The 16184-nt window shown below is 37.1% G+C and overlaps 1 protein-coding gene across 2 annotated transcripts in view; it reads left to right on the forward strand.

Moving 5' to 3' along the window:
• The window catches only part of tox (thymocyte selection-associated high mobility group box), a 57812-nt gene that overhangs the window by 20157 nt on the left and 21471 nt on the right, over window positions 1-16184 (forward strand). For both annotated transcript variants that reach the window (XM_088429001.1, XM_088429000.1), the window contains 2 exons: window positions 6359-6424; window positions 10313-10423. In XM_088429001.1, coding sequence (XP_088285127.1) covers window positions 6359-6424; window positions 10313-10423 — 177 coding nt within the window. The remainder of the gene's footprint in view (window positions 1-6358; window positions 6425-10312; window positions 10424-16184) is intronic.

The following is a 16184-nucleotide window of genomic DNA, read 5'->3' on the forward strand; positions in this document are numbered from 1 at the left end:
CATGGCTGTCCATGTATGACGCTGATTTCATTTCATTTCTTTACAACAACAACCGCAATAGTGTTATAGTCGATGAGGGAACGTCTATATTTACATCTGTGTGAAAAGACAAGATTAAAACTTTATTCGATTTTTCGTTGTAAGCGAAAATGTATAAATCACAGTTGAGACAATTTGATGAATGCTCTATTTTTTAGTTTTGCTTCTTGACTCCAAACTAGTATTTTTCACTGCTTTCCCAATCCAACCCTTTATCAAGTGTATGTTTCATGTGTCTAAACCTTCCCCCGTTTCTCTCTTTTCCATTGTCCTTCTCTGTCATCCTAATAGTCTCTCTCCACCTTTCTCCCCCTTTTCTCCCCCTTAACTCCGACCCTGACCCACTTAACTGGCTGCTTGTTATTCAAACCTTTGCTTTCCCACACACACATGCACACACACACAGATGAGGAGAGGCTGGCATGAAGGCGGAGAGAGAGAGACACACACAAAAACTGACATCCTCTCCACTGTCATGTTTCACTAAAATGAAAAGGAAGAGAGAAATACATTTTTGCTCGCTAATATGATTGTATTGGTGCATTCAGACGAGAGGAGAACATGCTAGTCCTTTTCATTTGATGCCAGTAAATAATGATGATATGTTGCAGACTAACTAAAAGATCCTCTTCTGTACTTTCCTTTCTTGGAAATAATATAATGCTACCGCTGGACCAAAATGTAACAACGGTATAGTTGTTTTTCACAAAACTATACTATATTTTTTACTCTATCCTCTTTGGTTCATTTGTTTTCACTTCATTATGGTGCATTTTTTTGTCATATTACATTTTGGAAAATAAATTCAAGTTTAATTACTTATCTTCTTTTGATTTTGTAAAATACATTTCATTTACTATTATAATCATACTACAGTGATCCCCCTACTTCGCGGTTAATGGGGGCTGTCAACCCCCCACGAAGTCTGAAACCCGCGAAGTAGGGTATCAGTTCCTAGATTTCTATGTACGCCCCAATAGTAACCATAAACAATCCTTTTTTTATTGTATTTTTTGCCTATTTTATTTCCTTTCTCCTATCATTTAACATTACATTATCCTTATTAACATTAGTGTATATTCATTAAATAACTAATATGACTTAGTTTGTTGAGAATTTGTTCTCAGGACTGATTATCTGCACCAAGACTCCGGTGAAAGAGTACGCAAGTCATCACGTTGAACTTCACATTTATTTTGGCTCATGTATGGTGTATCATGTAGTATCTGTTGAATAATAAATCAACAACAATCTTAAAGTCAGTCAACTAACATATAAACACTTAATCCAGGAATTTACTGTATTTTTAGCCGACATTAGCGGGTTAGCAACAACTAACAACAACTAATAACTATAAAGTGCAACCTCAACACAAACGAACACATAAACAGAATAAACACTCATCACGTACTAAACATAGGCAGTAGCGTGCGTTATCAACATAAATGATAATAAACTATAAATATGAGCTTACGTTGTCATTCCCTACATCACCGTAACGAGCCGGATGACGCACAGAGAATGTAAAACAGGAAACGGAAATGCAACGCAACCCGACAAATTAAAAGCATGCATTTCAAAATAAGATAAAAACGTCACAAACTCTAACGCTTGAATAATTCTTAACATAGTTATTAACTAATATTACTTCGTTATTTGATGAATACAGTACTGTATAATGTACTTTTTTGCTTTTTTCAATTTTTGTACATTTTTGCACATTTTTAAAATGATTTTTTTTATTTTGAAATATTTTTTTTTTCCTGGAAAAAAAACGCGAAGTACTGAGACCGCGATATCTAAGACCGCGAAGTAGGAGGGATCACTGTAGCAAAAATATGTGCCCAAAAATGTAGTGCACAAGTAACAATAGCTATGAAAAATCTACCCATCTCCTGATCAAACATTGTAAAATTATCAGATGATCAGTTGATTTTATCTTATCTTATCTTATCTTATCTTATATCTCACAAACTCATTATATTTCCCTGGTTTATTTCGCGCGTTGTTGCGATAGAACCATACCACCAATTCTCACAACGCCAAAAATATCACTGAAAATAAAAAAGTCAGACATTAACATGACGTATTTGCGGGTACCACGCTATTTTCAACTCACATTGGTCAATAAATTTACCGTGTTTCTTAGAGTACAATTCGCTCGACCCTCTATTTTTTTTTTTTTTAAACTTCAGTTTGGGAGAATTTGACAAAAAGGCAATTATAATAAGTCTGACTTTAGTGGTTACAAAGATGGCTGCCCAATTACTTCATCTTATATTGAATAGCATACTGTTGCGGTTATTGGGGGGGACAAGTGCCAGATGATTTGCACGTGCATGTAGACGCAAGTTTAAACTAATATTGTAACAATAAAATCATTTGATGTCTCAATTTTTTTTTTTTATTCAAATTTTTTAAAACTTTTTATTTTTTTAACTCCTGGACGTCCTCTCTTATTACCTTGTTAATTGTTCAAACATCCTTGTTACTCTTCATCTTCGAACCTGTCCAATTTGTTTGAAATGGAGGTCTTTGAAGAGGATTTGCTCATCATTTTACTTGTTCTTTTCCTAAGTGACGATTTTTGTGATCAGAGCGTGGAAGGTTGTCCTTTGCTGTCCCCCCCCCCCCGCTGACATTCATGCACACATCCAAGGGCTGAAGGAGACAAGTCAAGCCATCTTTACCTTTTCATAATGCGTCAAAGTCCGCTGGGAAAAATAATCAGTCACTTTTTGACAACAAAGAGGCAATAAGGTGGGGCTTGACGCAAGTGCATTTTTACGACGTTCTAGGCACATGCTCCACAACGAATGCATTCTATAATTATTAGAGAATTAGAGACCATATATATATATATATATATATATATATATATATATATATATATATATATATATATATATATATATATATATATATATATATATATATATATATATATATATATACACATATATAATCAATTTAAGCTCTATAAATTACATTATATACTTATTTTGCATTCAAATTAATTGTATTAAAACACAGGTATATGGGAAAAAATTGTTATGCGGTTATGTCAACTCTAGTATGGAGGTTGAAAATGAAGAAAAAAACTCCACTTGTACTTTGAGAAATCCGGTAAAAAGTCTTTAAAAATGGCCCCCTCACATGGAAACTGACAAACAGTGTAGATTTGTGAAAGATCTTTAATTGCCCGAATTTGGACTTAAGAGGTTCCGTTGATATTGACCATAAGCAAAAATGTGACTTTTGCACGTACACTGTCATTTATTAAATCTGAGAAAAATTGCTCTGGCTTTGCCATTTTAAATCTTGCTTCTGAAAGGCAGCTGCGACCAATGTGCAGTGGCATGCCAGTGTAGCACAGGCAAAATGAGAAGTATTGGGAGAACTTTTCCACCCATGTAAACATTTCCTTAGCGCCAACAAAAACAACAGCAGCATATCGTCTATCCATTCATGCAATTTTCGACCTTTTGAATGACTCAAGCTTGTCTTCTTGCCAGTCACAGTCAGGAGTCATGACATAACACCCATGAAATAACTCCTTTCAACTATGCATTTTTGGGCACCTTCCTCATTTTAAAACACAGTGAATTTTGGTGCTGCTCTCTTTTCCGAGTGTACTATTTCAGTGTTTTACAGCAGTGGTTCTCAAAGTGCAGTCGACGATTGCTGCACGATTATGTCCAAAATAATAACCACAATTATTTTGGTCAATATTGAAATCACAATTATTAATCACAATTATTCATCATGCTTGATCAAACATGTCTATTTATTGCCCGATTTTTTTAAACAACAAGTATATCAACTAAGGCTTCAACGCTTGATACTTACAACCAATAATAATGAACTAAAATAAAAAAAAAGTAAATAATAATTAAAACATTCACTCAAGACGTTGGCAAAATCTTGGCACATAGGCAACACAGTGAACTTACTTGCCAACCAATGAAAAAAATGCAACCTGCTTAGAACCAAGCACATTATTTACTTTTAAGCAAATTTTAATCAAGCAGCAGTCATGTCATTTTACGTCATTTCAAACCGAATTTATTCCAAGTTTTTGCCAATCGGATTTTTCAAAATGGGTCTCAATTGACAGCTTGCACTGTATATATTAGGAATCATGTGAGATACTCAACACCATTTCACACTGGTAAATAATATATTAGGGCGAGAAAAGCAAGAGATGTTTGTCATGCAAACATGTGGGAAACTTTGCCCCCTAGTGCTAGGATGACAAAGTGCTTGATTTGACATATAGTGTTAGGGTTAAATTAGGTTTTTTAAGGTTTAATATCGCAGAGGATATGCTTGATTAATTGTGGCTGCCAATATCGTGCAGTTAGTAAATCATGGCCCAAGAGAGAAATGTTCACGCAGATAAGCGGCTTCATTTTACCACTAGTCATAAAAACGTATTTAGTTGTTCTGAAGGCACAACACTATTAAATGGCAAGCATGCCCACTGAGAGGGCTTGGAGGGCTGACATAATTTTACTTATTTTTTTACTAAAAAAAAATGTTTTTGATTACCTGTATGATAAACCATATCATTAATCATAGTTATAAAGCATTAAAGCTTTATAAAGCTAAAGCTTTATTTTTTAAATAATTGTAATTAAAATCCATTTTTTAATGTCTAACTTAATGCTTTGTGTATGCCGATTCGATCAGTTTTTGTAATACACTGAATGTCTTGTGCTTGAGGTTTTAGAAAAACAAAGGTCATTTCTGGTGATAGAGCAAGCTCGGGAGCAGAAGATGCCAAAATAGAAGAGCACGTGAGAGTTGTCGGTCCAATGAATTGTCCATTTAAGTGACAATAACCTTTGATAAAGATCGAATAAAATGCATTCTCTTGAAAAAGAATCTTGCTTACCACAGGAGCAGCTCTATTTAGCCTACCAAATAAATGCAAAGCACACAACCGCGACTGCGGCCACAGCTGTCGATAGTAACAAAGATGCTAATGATACAAAGCTCTCTGCCATACTAAACTCAAGAACACTCAAACATGAACTAATTATTTGAAGTTTGACAAAAGGGAATAGCATCATTCCTCCCAGCGTCTTTATTTGACGTTCAACTGTGCTAGTCAAATATACAAAACGTAGTCAACATTATGAACGTTAACATTTGAATGCAGCCTGTAGGTGATCATCCAGCAGTTGTAAACACCTGCTTTCGAAGTACCAATATTGTGGGGATGCAGAGATATTGATTCACTAACTTTGTTTACTACTTCCTCATTGTCCCAACCCATATCAGCAGTTACCGCAATAAAGTTGACATTACATTTTCAGCTCTTTTTCTGTCCCATACAGTAATAATAATTTGGGCAAGTCACATCTTACAGTAAGTATCAAATGGAAGTCACATTTCTTGTTTATGTGTAAGCCTCATCACAATGCAGTTTTTTTTTCTGTTGGCTCTGTAAACCTACACCCCATTTGCATAATACCTGACAGCTGGCAAATGGATGGGGCAGTTACACCTGTCTACCCGTGTGTGTGCGTTTGTGTGTCTGTGTGTGTGTTTTTTTTTGTGCTCATAGGATTGTTTTACTTCTCCCCACCTGTTCAAACTAGAATCCACGTGTCTGTTTGACAACCAAAACAATAATTATGTACCCAAGAATCCATCACGTATTTGAATACAGTTATACATATTTCTCATTAGGTGAGATGCATTTGTGTCGGCATGACAGTTAAATTCTGTTTTGTGTTGTAGTTTGAAGAACAAGAAAATTTGAAATCACATTTTATTGTGTTCCTTCCTGTGTGGAACAGAGGAAAATAGCCCTAGTAGTCCAGTACAGCTTAGCGTGTGAAGCTATTCAGTGGTGTGTCACACATTGTTACCTAAAAGTTCTATTGCATTGCAGGCCCAAGAATGCAGAAGTAAGATAGTCTAACACAGTGCTTCTCAATTGTATTTTGCAAAGAAGAGGACCCCCCCCCCCCCCCCCCCCCCACACACACACACACACACACACACACACACACACTTGACACAGCAACCTTAAAGCTGAAATCATTGTCAGTCAAATAATTTTGAATCAAAAATGGTTTGGGATCAAAGATCAATTCTTACTTGAATCTTTGGCCCAAAAATTAGAATCATATCAAATCGTGTAACATTCAAAGATTCCCATCCTTGCATTTTGCTTTGTTTGTTAACAGGGGATGTTGATTAAATGATCTCACACATTACATTAGCCAACTACAACTTGTTGTATTGCTCACACTAATTTTCATCATAGCTGACCTTGTGGATTTTTTTTTTTTTGTCTTCTCTCCAGTTGGAAGGAGACAACATGTTCCTGAATATGCAAGAGACAGGCCTTGACTTTGCTTCAAACAACCAGGTCAGTGTTACTGTAGTTGTTTATTTATTTAGAAGCCATTGCATGCTAGCTTGTTAGATGTATAGATATAAAGCTATTACCTGCCTGGACAAATCAAAGTTCCAACACCCTGTACACAAAACGTTAAGAGACTTGTATGTTGTATATTAGAATATACTCTATACTGCACCATCCTGAAGACCGAAGTGCAACACATGTTGTGTCCCGTCTACTTATTATTTTACAGTTTTCTTTTGACTCGTTTTCTCATCGTATGTCCCAGTGCTCATTTTACGTCTGGAAACTGCTGGGTCCTTGGGATTTACATAAAAATACTAAACAGATACTAAAAAACTATGAGTCCCAACACAAATGTTTGGAGTCACAAAAATTGTGCAATAAAGTAAGTCTAATGTTCAAACTGCGTTTACAAGACATGAGCAAAAACCAACAACAGATATTAACAAATGTCAAATTTATTAAAATAATAGAAAGAACTTACCTGTACCATCGGTCAAGTATTTAAAATGTAGTCAATTTTGATAGAAAAATCTGCTATTTACATTAAGTGCTCATTTGTTTAGCTTCAACGTGTCTGTTTTGTTCCTCTTCTCGATCTTTTGACTGAAGCGTTTCATTTTCGCTTTTTACTCTCTGGGTCATCGTTACCTGATTGCGTATGATTTGAAAATGTGCCGAGTTGACATTGTTTTGGGTCTAAGACAGCACTTTTTGAAATTGAATTCTGTGTGTGCCACTGTGGCAATTTGCAATGAAAGATTTTGAGCCGGCAAGGATATATTTTAAGCACAGAAAAAGATTTTGCTCCCTCAAAATCTCTCATTGCTTGCTCACAGTACCCCTCCCTCTCTCTGTCAACTTGTTGTTCTTTGCACGCTCGGGTACGTCCCCTTTGTGCACTCAGCTTAGCACACATGTTACGAATGTGCCACAAAGCCAGCCAATCAGAACTAGCAAAAGTTCACTGATTGACAGGTCTACAATTAGATTGCTTGTTACCTTCATCTAGAAAAAGAAAACGAGATCACAAACAATGTACGCGCAGTATTTATTATTATGATGATTATTGTCCCATGTAATAAAACTACTATGTTAGTTTCTGTACTTGTAAGTGTTGTTTTTTTCGACTCCTCAAAACAAAGTTGACAAGAAAAATATGATTTCTTATTGTACTGTATTTCAATAATTTCTTCAATGCAACAAAGCATATTACCTTATTAATGTAATGGAAGTTATACTTAAAAGCAAAAGAGTAGTCTTGCGGTACGTCATTCTCTCCAGGATGCGCTATGGGCATTTTAATACTACGTGTCATATCATAATATGATCACACAGCACAATCCTCTGGCCGAGGAAGGAGTCACAAGTGCCTGTTACGCATGACTTCTTTGGGTCAAAATGGTCTGTGAAAATGCATCATAGATGATTATACTTTTATTGCCTGGTAGAAAGGAGATCAGAGGGGTGCAAAATAGCGTTCATATACCTTGAAGGTCTGAGGCTTTTTCCTCAGAAAAGCTTGTACACAGCATCAAAAATGGACTCCTGTCATTGAGAGAGATTTCCTTTGCTTTCATCCATCCATCCATTTTATAAACAGCTTGACCTCACTAGCCGGCTAGCAGGTGCCTATCCCAGCTGTCTTCGGGCAGTAGGCGGGGTATACCCTGGACTGGTTGCCAGGCAATCGCAGGGCACACAGAGACAAACAACCATTCACACTGACAATCACACCTAACCTTTGCTTTCAATCATTGTTTATTTCTGAGGGAAACACATCGCAACCTACCTATAAATAAATATAAAAATAATCGGAATAGTTTCTCAAAGATAATTAACAAAACTGGTAAAGGTACGAGTCGGACTTGAATTCTGGAAACATCCCATTGAACGTGTCTGTGGCCGTACAATGTATGTATTTTTTGCTGCGTGTTGCAACCACGTGTACAATTGCAGCCATCCACAAGAAGCATTCACAGATTTTGATCAAGATAAAAACCTCTGGGCACTGAAACTTGTCATCAAAAGACGAAGCATAGTTTGATCTGTGAAACATTTGGTGCCATAAAAGAAGATCAGTCCCCAGCCCTGATGCTTGGCCATCACTTTGTGCCCACATACTCAAGGAGTTATGCATCAAGAAAATGACTGAATTTCTTTTCTGCATAGGTCAGAATACTCTATAATTAAGGTTTTGAAGTGGATAAGTCAAAGTAATAACTTACGCCCAATTGAGATGTTGTGGTATGACCTTAAATGGGCATTTCATGCTCAAAACCTCTCCAATAAAACAGTTCACTGAAGAATGGGTGTAACGTCTCAGTTCATCACGGCCTCATGCACATCAAGCGACTGAACTGGACAGTCATTAAAAAAATACAGATAGCAACTCACAACTGCTGGTGCTGTTTTAAGGACAGGGTGAGGGGACGCTACACTGCACAGAGTCTATTTTACAAACTATAGACTGCAGATCTTTCTTTTTTGTGACGCAATATAGGCGTTGATTGGTGTATTCCGATCACAAACAGTGGAAATAATCCAATAACAATTTGTATATCAAGTTTTACAGTGAACTATAACTAGGGTGCCATCAAACAGTTTAAAGCAGGGGTTCTCAAACCTTTTGGAGTGAGGGACCCCTTTTAGAATGTACATTTTCCAGGGACCCCATTTGCAACTGTTTGCGGAAACAAAACAAAAAACTTAAAAAAAAAAAATCAAAACAATAAGTAACCCAGATTTTTTCACGGACCCCCTGCAGTCAGATCTCGGACCCCATTGCGTACCCCACTTTGAGAACCACCATACTGTACTAGACTAGTGGTCACTCTTAGGCGTGTTACTTCAAAAATGTTATAAATTTCTTATGATTAGTTATAAGTCGCTTCATTGCCTTGTTAGCAAGCGATTGGAGACAAACGCATTTTGACAAATTTCAAAATTATTACATTTTAAAAAATATCTTCAACTGCTTTTTTGTAGAGTTGTGAATACTTTCACAATTTCATAGAAAATCAAATGAATTTAACACAATTTTTTGGCGGGGTGTGTGTGAAAAACACACCCCGCCATTCAACTCATCATTTTTCATTCATTATAATGTTTTTAAGATCAAACAAGCCCAAATTTTGAATGTGATATTGTTGTTACTTATATGTGTGAAAAAAAGTATATCTCCCTCTAACGATGACCGTCATCGCTTTGTCCTATGGTATATTTATATATGCAATGGAATTTTTTTCGTACCCATGACCGGTACAGTTGACCAATGATACTTCTCTAATGCTCTGGAAGGTCTTTGACAACCAGAGCTTGTGCTGTGAAAAGTGACAGCAAAAATGAGAAAGCCTAGGTGAACATTTATACTCTATTTGGTTCTATTTATACTCTATTTGGAGACACTTTAAATGGAGGCAGGTGTGCTGAATGTAATTTGACACGATTTGGAATGTGGTAAGCTCATTTCAAACACAGCCTCAATTATATGATCTTCATTCTTTTCTTTGCAAAAGTGATAAAGATTAGCAGTCACATTAATGGTGGAAACATTTTGAAAATTATTTTTATCTTTGTCTATTTTTTTTCATTTCAGAAGAATGGCATTTGTGATGTGAAAAAAAAAGTATTTAGACAACTGGTGTTTGTTCTGGGGAGAACTTCATTATTTTATCCCCTTGTCTTTCCTGTCCGAAAAATAAATTTTGTAAAAACATTAAATCAAACGTAAAGAATACTGTGAAGTGCGTTGATGGGAAAACCCAGGATACCTTTTTGTCTCTGGAGTTCGTTTCATCCATGCTATCCTTCTTGGACTTTTTACTTGACCTTTAGCCTTCTTCTGACCTCATCTGAACCTTTTTCTTTTTGTCTCTTTGGCTCCCACAGTTTCGTGTGCCGCAGCCCCCTCAGCCCCTGAGCAAGGTGACACCGACCAACGTTACTTCGCAGCACTGGCGGAGAGACGCGCACATGCCTGATATACACCGTCTCCCTTGGGTGAATGCACACGCACTTACATGCATACACACAGATGCGTGCCCCCATCCGTGTGCCCCCCACCCCCACACCCCACCCCACCACTTACACACAGACACACACACACAAGATTTTTTTTTCATATGACTTCATTATAAACTTGTAATTACGCATGTGTTCATGATGGTCGCTATACAAGCATATAAGGTAAAGTTAAAGAGAATCAAAAGTTGAAGATATACCATATTTCTCTGAGTCGAGGTTTTTTTCAACATTTTCAACCCCCAAATTAGGGGGGTCGACTTAAACCCGCATTACTCTAAACAGACCAATTATTTCCGTGTTTATGTGTTTGAATAATATTAATTCGAATGCCGAATAAGTAATATAAAGTCATATGCACCTCTAATTTGATATAGTATATTTTAGAGCATTTGCATAGAACATAGCAAAATTCTTTTTCGTCAAGCGTTGCCTGGCGGACTTTGACTCATTATGAAAAGGACAATATGGCTTGACTTCTCTCTTCAGCCCTTGAATGTGCATTGATGTCAGCAGCTGGGGGGGGTGAAACAGCCATGGGCAACTTTCAACGCTATGATCACATAACAGTCATCACTCGGGGAAAGAAAGCTTGGGATAATATCCCAAGTAAGATGATCAGCAAATCATCTCTGAAGACCTCCATTTCAAGAAAATTGAACGGGTCCGAAGATGACTACCTGTGGAGGAGTAACACAGATGTTTGAGGTTTTGTCGAGATAGGGTAAGACATCCGGGTGGTAATGTTAGGAGCTATTTGGCCTGTCAGATACAGTAGGCCTTTCGACACATTAACAGCAAGAACATAATGAAAACAGTGGCTGGAGGAGCATGGAACTACAACACAACTTCTGCAACACAAGCTGTGTCAAAAAAATAAATAAAGCATTTAAACTTCGAATCATTTTATTGCTGCAACATTAGTTTCTGCAGTTGTGTCTACATGCACACTTACATTGCTTCGCAAATGTCTTGTTTCTGCCTCCCCCCCAACCGCAACAGTATGTCATTCAATATACGATGACAAAATGCATCTGCAAGTACTGTAATTTCATCATTTTAAGAACACACCATGCCTCATAAATGGACAGCCATGATCCATGTCACCACTAAAGTCAGGAGTTAACTTCTAATCGTGTTTTTGTAGAGTAATATGTCGACTTATAAGCGAAGTTGACTTGTACTTGGCCGTTTTAATGCAGTCCCTTTTTTTAATGTCAGCAATATATTACTAATACATTATAAAAGTAATAAGGTACATATTTGCATGCCTTGCAGTCAGGTGGCAAATGATCCTTTCTGTCATGGTCTGAGTTTGTGTTACATTTGGATTCTTGTTTTGTTCATGTAACCTGTGTACTGTTGTTGTCTTGAATTATGATATTTGTTATTTTTGTGACCACGCACCTATGATGGGGTTGTTTTAGATTTGCAACATGTCATTTTGTTATAGGTTTAGTTTGACAGCATATAAGAGCCGGGTGTAGCAGCGAATTAGTGGACAAGATGAGACGAATGTGGAAAAAAAACAAGTGGGGTGAAAGTTGAATCCTTTATAATGTGCAACTTTATCAAGAACATCATTTCTCTGTTTTTTTTGTTTTTTTTTGCTTACCTGGGCAAAAAAGCCAGAGTCATCATGAGTAAAAATGAAAGCAGTCTTTGAGTCCAAAAAAAGCTACAGATGTCAGGTATCCCACAATGCACTGCGTGAAATGTACACCATGTGGTATGAACAGTGACGATTGCCGTCCATGGCACAAAGGAGTACTACATCCTATGCATACGCAGGAGTGACGTAGTAGTTGGTGTTGTTCCAGTGTGTATATTGTGATATATTGTGTATATTGCAGTGTGTATATTATGCTGAGCTGCCTAAGTCATAGGTGTCAAACTCCAGTCCTCGAGGGTCGGTATCCTGCATGTTTTCTGCATTTCTTTACCCAGCACACTTTAATAACGTTAGGAACACCTCGAACTTGAACGGGTAGTGGAGGCCAAACAGACTGGCACTCGCAGAGGGAGTTCAATTAAATTTAATTTAATAAAAGAGAGTACACACACAGCATGAGGAGCAAACAAAGAACTCCAAAATCGAAATGCCACAAAAATAAGTTCAAAAAAGCAAACCAAAAGCACAACACAAAAAACAGTCAAATAACAAAGTATCAAAGCATAGAAGTTCAAATTAAAGTGTGGCACAAGAAACTGTCGGTAGTGAAAACAGGAGGGGATGGTGGCCGCAGGAGAACACCAAAGTATCAACTCAAAATTCTACCACAAAAGTTTCAGGTACTAAAAGTACAACACTAAAAATTGAGACGAGCAAACTTTGAAATGACAGGAAAAAAAACGCACGGGCGACGAGAAAATAACCCGGCATTGTTCTCCTACTCCGGCTGCACTTAAGAAGGTCGCTGATGACCGATGTGTGACAGATGTGCAACCGCTGGCTCCGCCCCCTGGTTAAGGGATGGATTTCTGTAGCCACAACGAGAGACAGTTTAGAAGAAAACGTGACAGATAAAATGTGAACAAAAAACTGTGAAAATGTGTTCTTGATATAAATGAATAGTTTGCATATGTTTATAACTACATTAGAACAGTGCTCAATTGGCATAATTTTAAGAGGAGCACTGGCCATGAGTGTCATTTCTCCATTCATTTAAAAAAATATATAGGTGATAAGAATTCTTGGCACACAACCTAAATACTTTACATGACGAAAATTCTCGTCCACGGCACTGAAAGGGTTGATCAACACAACAGTGATAATTCAACTCAACAATCAATTCATCAAGTTTTAGCAACTTGCTAGCAAGAAAACTGTTAGCCTTGTTTTTGTTTGTTCCTCATGAGAGCTTTCATGAATTTCCTGTTTGTCGCCAGTAGTCTACCTCAAACCAATTATTTGACAGTAGAGAATAGTGTTGACAGTAGAATGAAAGAAATGTCAATCAGGCTTTCATCAAACACACAGGATTTCTATGCACAAACAATTTTGTTGAGCTTCAAAGTATACTTTGAGGTCCTCCCTGAGGCTAATCAGCCTTTACCATCAGTTTAAAATAAAGTGTATTCTCTCGAGGGCAAGGCACACTGACAAATCCAGATGGGCAATTTTCACCTTTTTTTTTCAACATCAGCATTCACATGATACAAATAAACGTGTGAATATTGCTGTTTTGTGCAGATGGTCAAAAGAGTTCAAACACAGTACTTGTACATAAATTCTAGTGCTGAAAACACTGAGTTGTGGGAAACGTGCAAATAATGAGAACACAACACAAGCAAAAGGACTTAATCCTGACTACATTAGTCTTTCTAGAAGCTCCCAGCACAGGCTTTTGTGTCAGAATGAATGGAAGAGAGAGACACAAGGGGCAGTAATTTATGCAGAGCATGAAGAAGTGATCGAATAAACATGACAGACAGACAGACAGACAAAAAGTGTAATTTATGCAGCTCTCTGAGCTCCAATAGTATTTATAAGTGCAATATAGCTCGATTTTTTTGGTATTATAAGTACCTGACCCATAGGATAGGGCTTTCAAGCTCAGATCAGAAATGATAGAAGGGTTTTCTCGTCAAGATAACTGAACCGACGAGTGACTAGGTTGACAAGTTTAGGAAAAAATCGTATCCGAGCAACAAAAGCATGCCTTTCACCATCCAAGAGATATGGACGTGTCACTGTTTTTAGTGATGCTGGATGTACGTTGCGCTGTTGAAGTAACAGCTCGATTGACCTCAGACTGATCATGTGGTGTGGACATTTTCAGACATTTATTTTATGCTCAACCTCAAATCTACGCTTTTCAGCTTTCATACACTCCAAAAATACTTGAAGAATAATAACAATAATAATACCTGAAGAATAAGAATACAGCTCTTCTCTGACTTTCACCTTTCGATTGCCAGTACTATCATTTGTTATATTAACGGACCCGTATCATGGTATTTTGGACTTCCCACAGTTAAAAATATATGCATATAAATAATGACATTTTACTCTTGGCACGTTGGTGATTTAATTTCCTATAAAATATGAGGGTTTTTTGTTAGGAACGTTTTAATCATTTTTAGCCTCTCACTGTCTGGCTGCCGCACCCCTTAACCCCTGCATGTCCGGGTATCTTTCACTAACCTGACCTTATTATCACCCAACTTGAGCTGACTTTTCATTTTCAAAAAAACATCACTGGTATTCAATACTGCAGATTTTGCAGACCAGAATATGCAGGTATAATGTTATGCGTTGCATGAAATAAACTGCTTCCCTGCAGCAAAATAAGTCCCACAATGCATAGCAAGAACTTTGCATTATGGGTGCCAGGCTAAGCCACTCAATGAAGTCATTGAAAGGCTTGCAAATGTCATAAGTTGTCCGCTAGTGCCCCCTGGTGATTTTGGGGTCTCAACACAAAAATTTCTATTGCGCCCTGTTTGTAGGTTGCCATTAAAAGGTTTAATGCAAAAATCGAGGGAAATGCATGATAAAACATCAGGTTTTCAATATGTCCAAAATTTACAATTTTGCCCATTTTTAATGGCAGTAAATGATCCCGACATGGGCTAAATTTGACATCTCCAGGGTGTGCAGCTTTACCTCCCGTGTACAAGCATTTAGAAGGGGTCGTAGGATGGCATACTGAAAGTCGACATGTTTTGACAATCTTTGTCCTGAGAGTGTTGAGGGCGTGAAATAAGTAAGGAATCTTTAGAAATGCATCCATGATGGAAAATCACACTTTGGAGATGTATGGCGTTAGAAACCTAACCTTGTAACATGGTTAAAAGCTCTGAAAAATACATATCCATGATAGGGGCCCATTAATGAATTTCCTTGACATCAAAATTATACAATAGTGAATTTATTGTAAAATGGTAAAACTGAAAAGATGTGGCATACAAAAAGAAAAAAAAAACGGACACATGATTTAGTAGCACCCTTTGTCTTTACAGTCAGTGAGTGGCCACTTTTGTTGTAGTTTAATAAGTTAAACTAGAGGCATGTGATGGGGCCAGAGGGACAATTTCATCAAAAAAATCCTTTCAATAATATTCTAGTGTTAGGTTATTCCGATGGTTTTAAAATACATGAGCAAAAGTTTCCTTTTTTTTACGACTACAAACTGTGTCTAAATCGTATGTATATAAGAATGTTCATGAAACCATTCCTATGTTTAATAAAACTGCTCAGACATGCATTTGCATCCCAGAATAGAAAATCCTCATTGTGTTTGACCTTAGATGTTGCACAACAAATATTTTGATACAGAAAATTCAAAGTTCAACTTCCTAGTACTGAGGTCGACTGTGTCGTTTATGAAAACCATTGAAACAAAATGTAGCTTGCTCCAAATAGGGTTCCGCTCTCAACATATATTTTATATTTTGTGGTTTTCTTTCCTTTTTTGTGTATCGTTCAGCTGTCATTGTAGAATGAAAAATCTCATCTTATCATTGACCATTTATTACACAGCAAGCATATCTATCATTCAACTGACAACTCACAAGTCATGCAACTCAGCAGTCAACATTGCATTTGGTTTGGCAAAAGCGTGAGAGATGAAAGAGAAATCATGGATGAGATTAGAAGAGCAAGAGAGCCAACAAGGGGTGGAAGGAGTAGGATGGTGAGAGATGAGGTGCAAAAGAGTACGAGAGGGAGAGACTGGTGTGGCTAGCCAAGCAGAAAAGCTGTCAGTCTCTATAAAAGATCTTCTCTGTCAGATTA

This window comes from Hippichthys cyanospilos, chromosome 12 (assembly GCF_059441005.1).
Source record: "Hippichthys cyanospilos isolate Australia breed blue-spotted pipefish chromosome 12, RoL_Hcya_1.0, whole genome shotgun sequence".
NCBI classification, from domain to species: domain Eukaryota; kingdom Metazoa; phylum Chordata; class Actinopteri; order Syngnathiformes; family Syngnathidae; genus Hippichthys; species Hippichthys cyanospilos.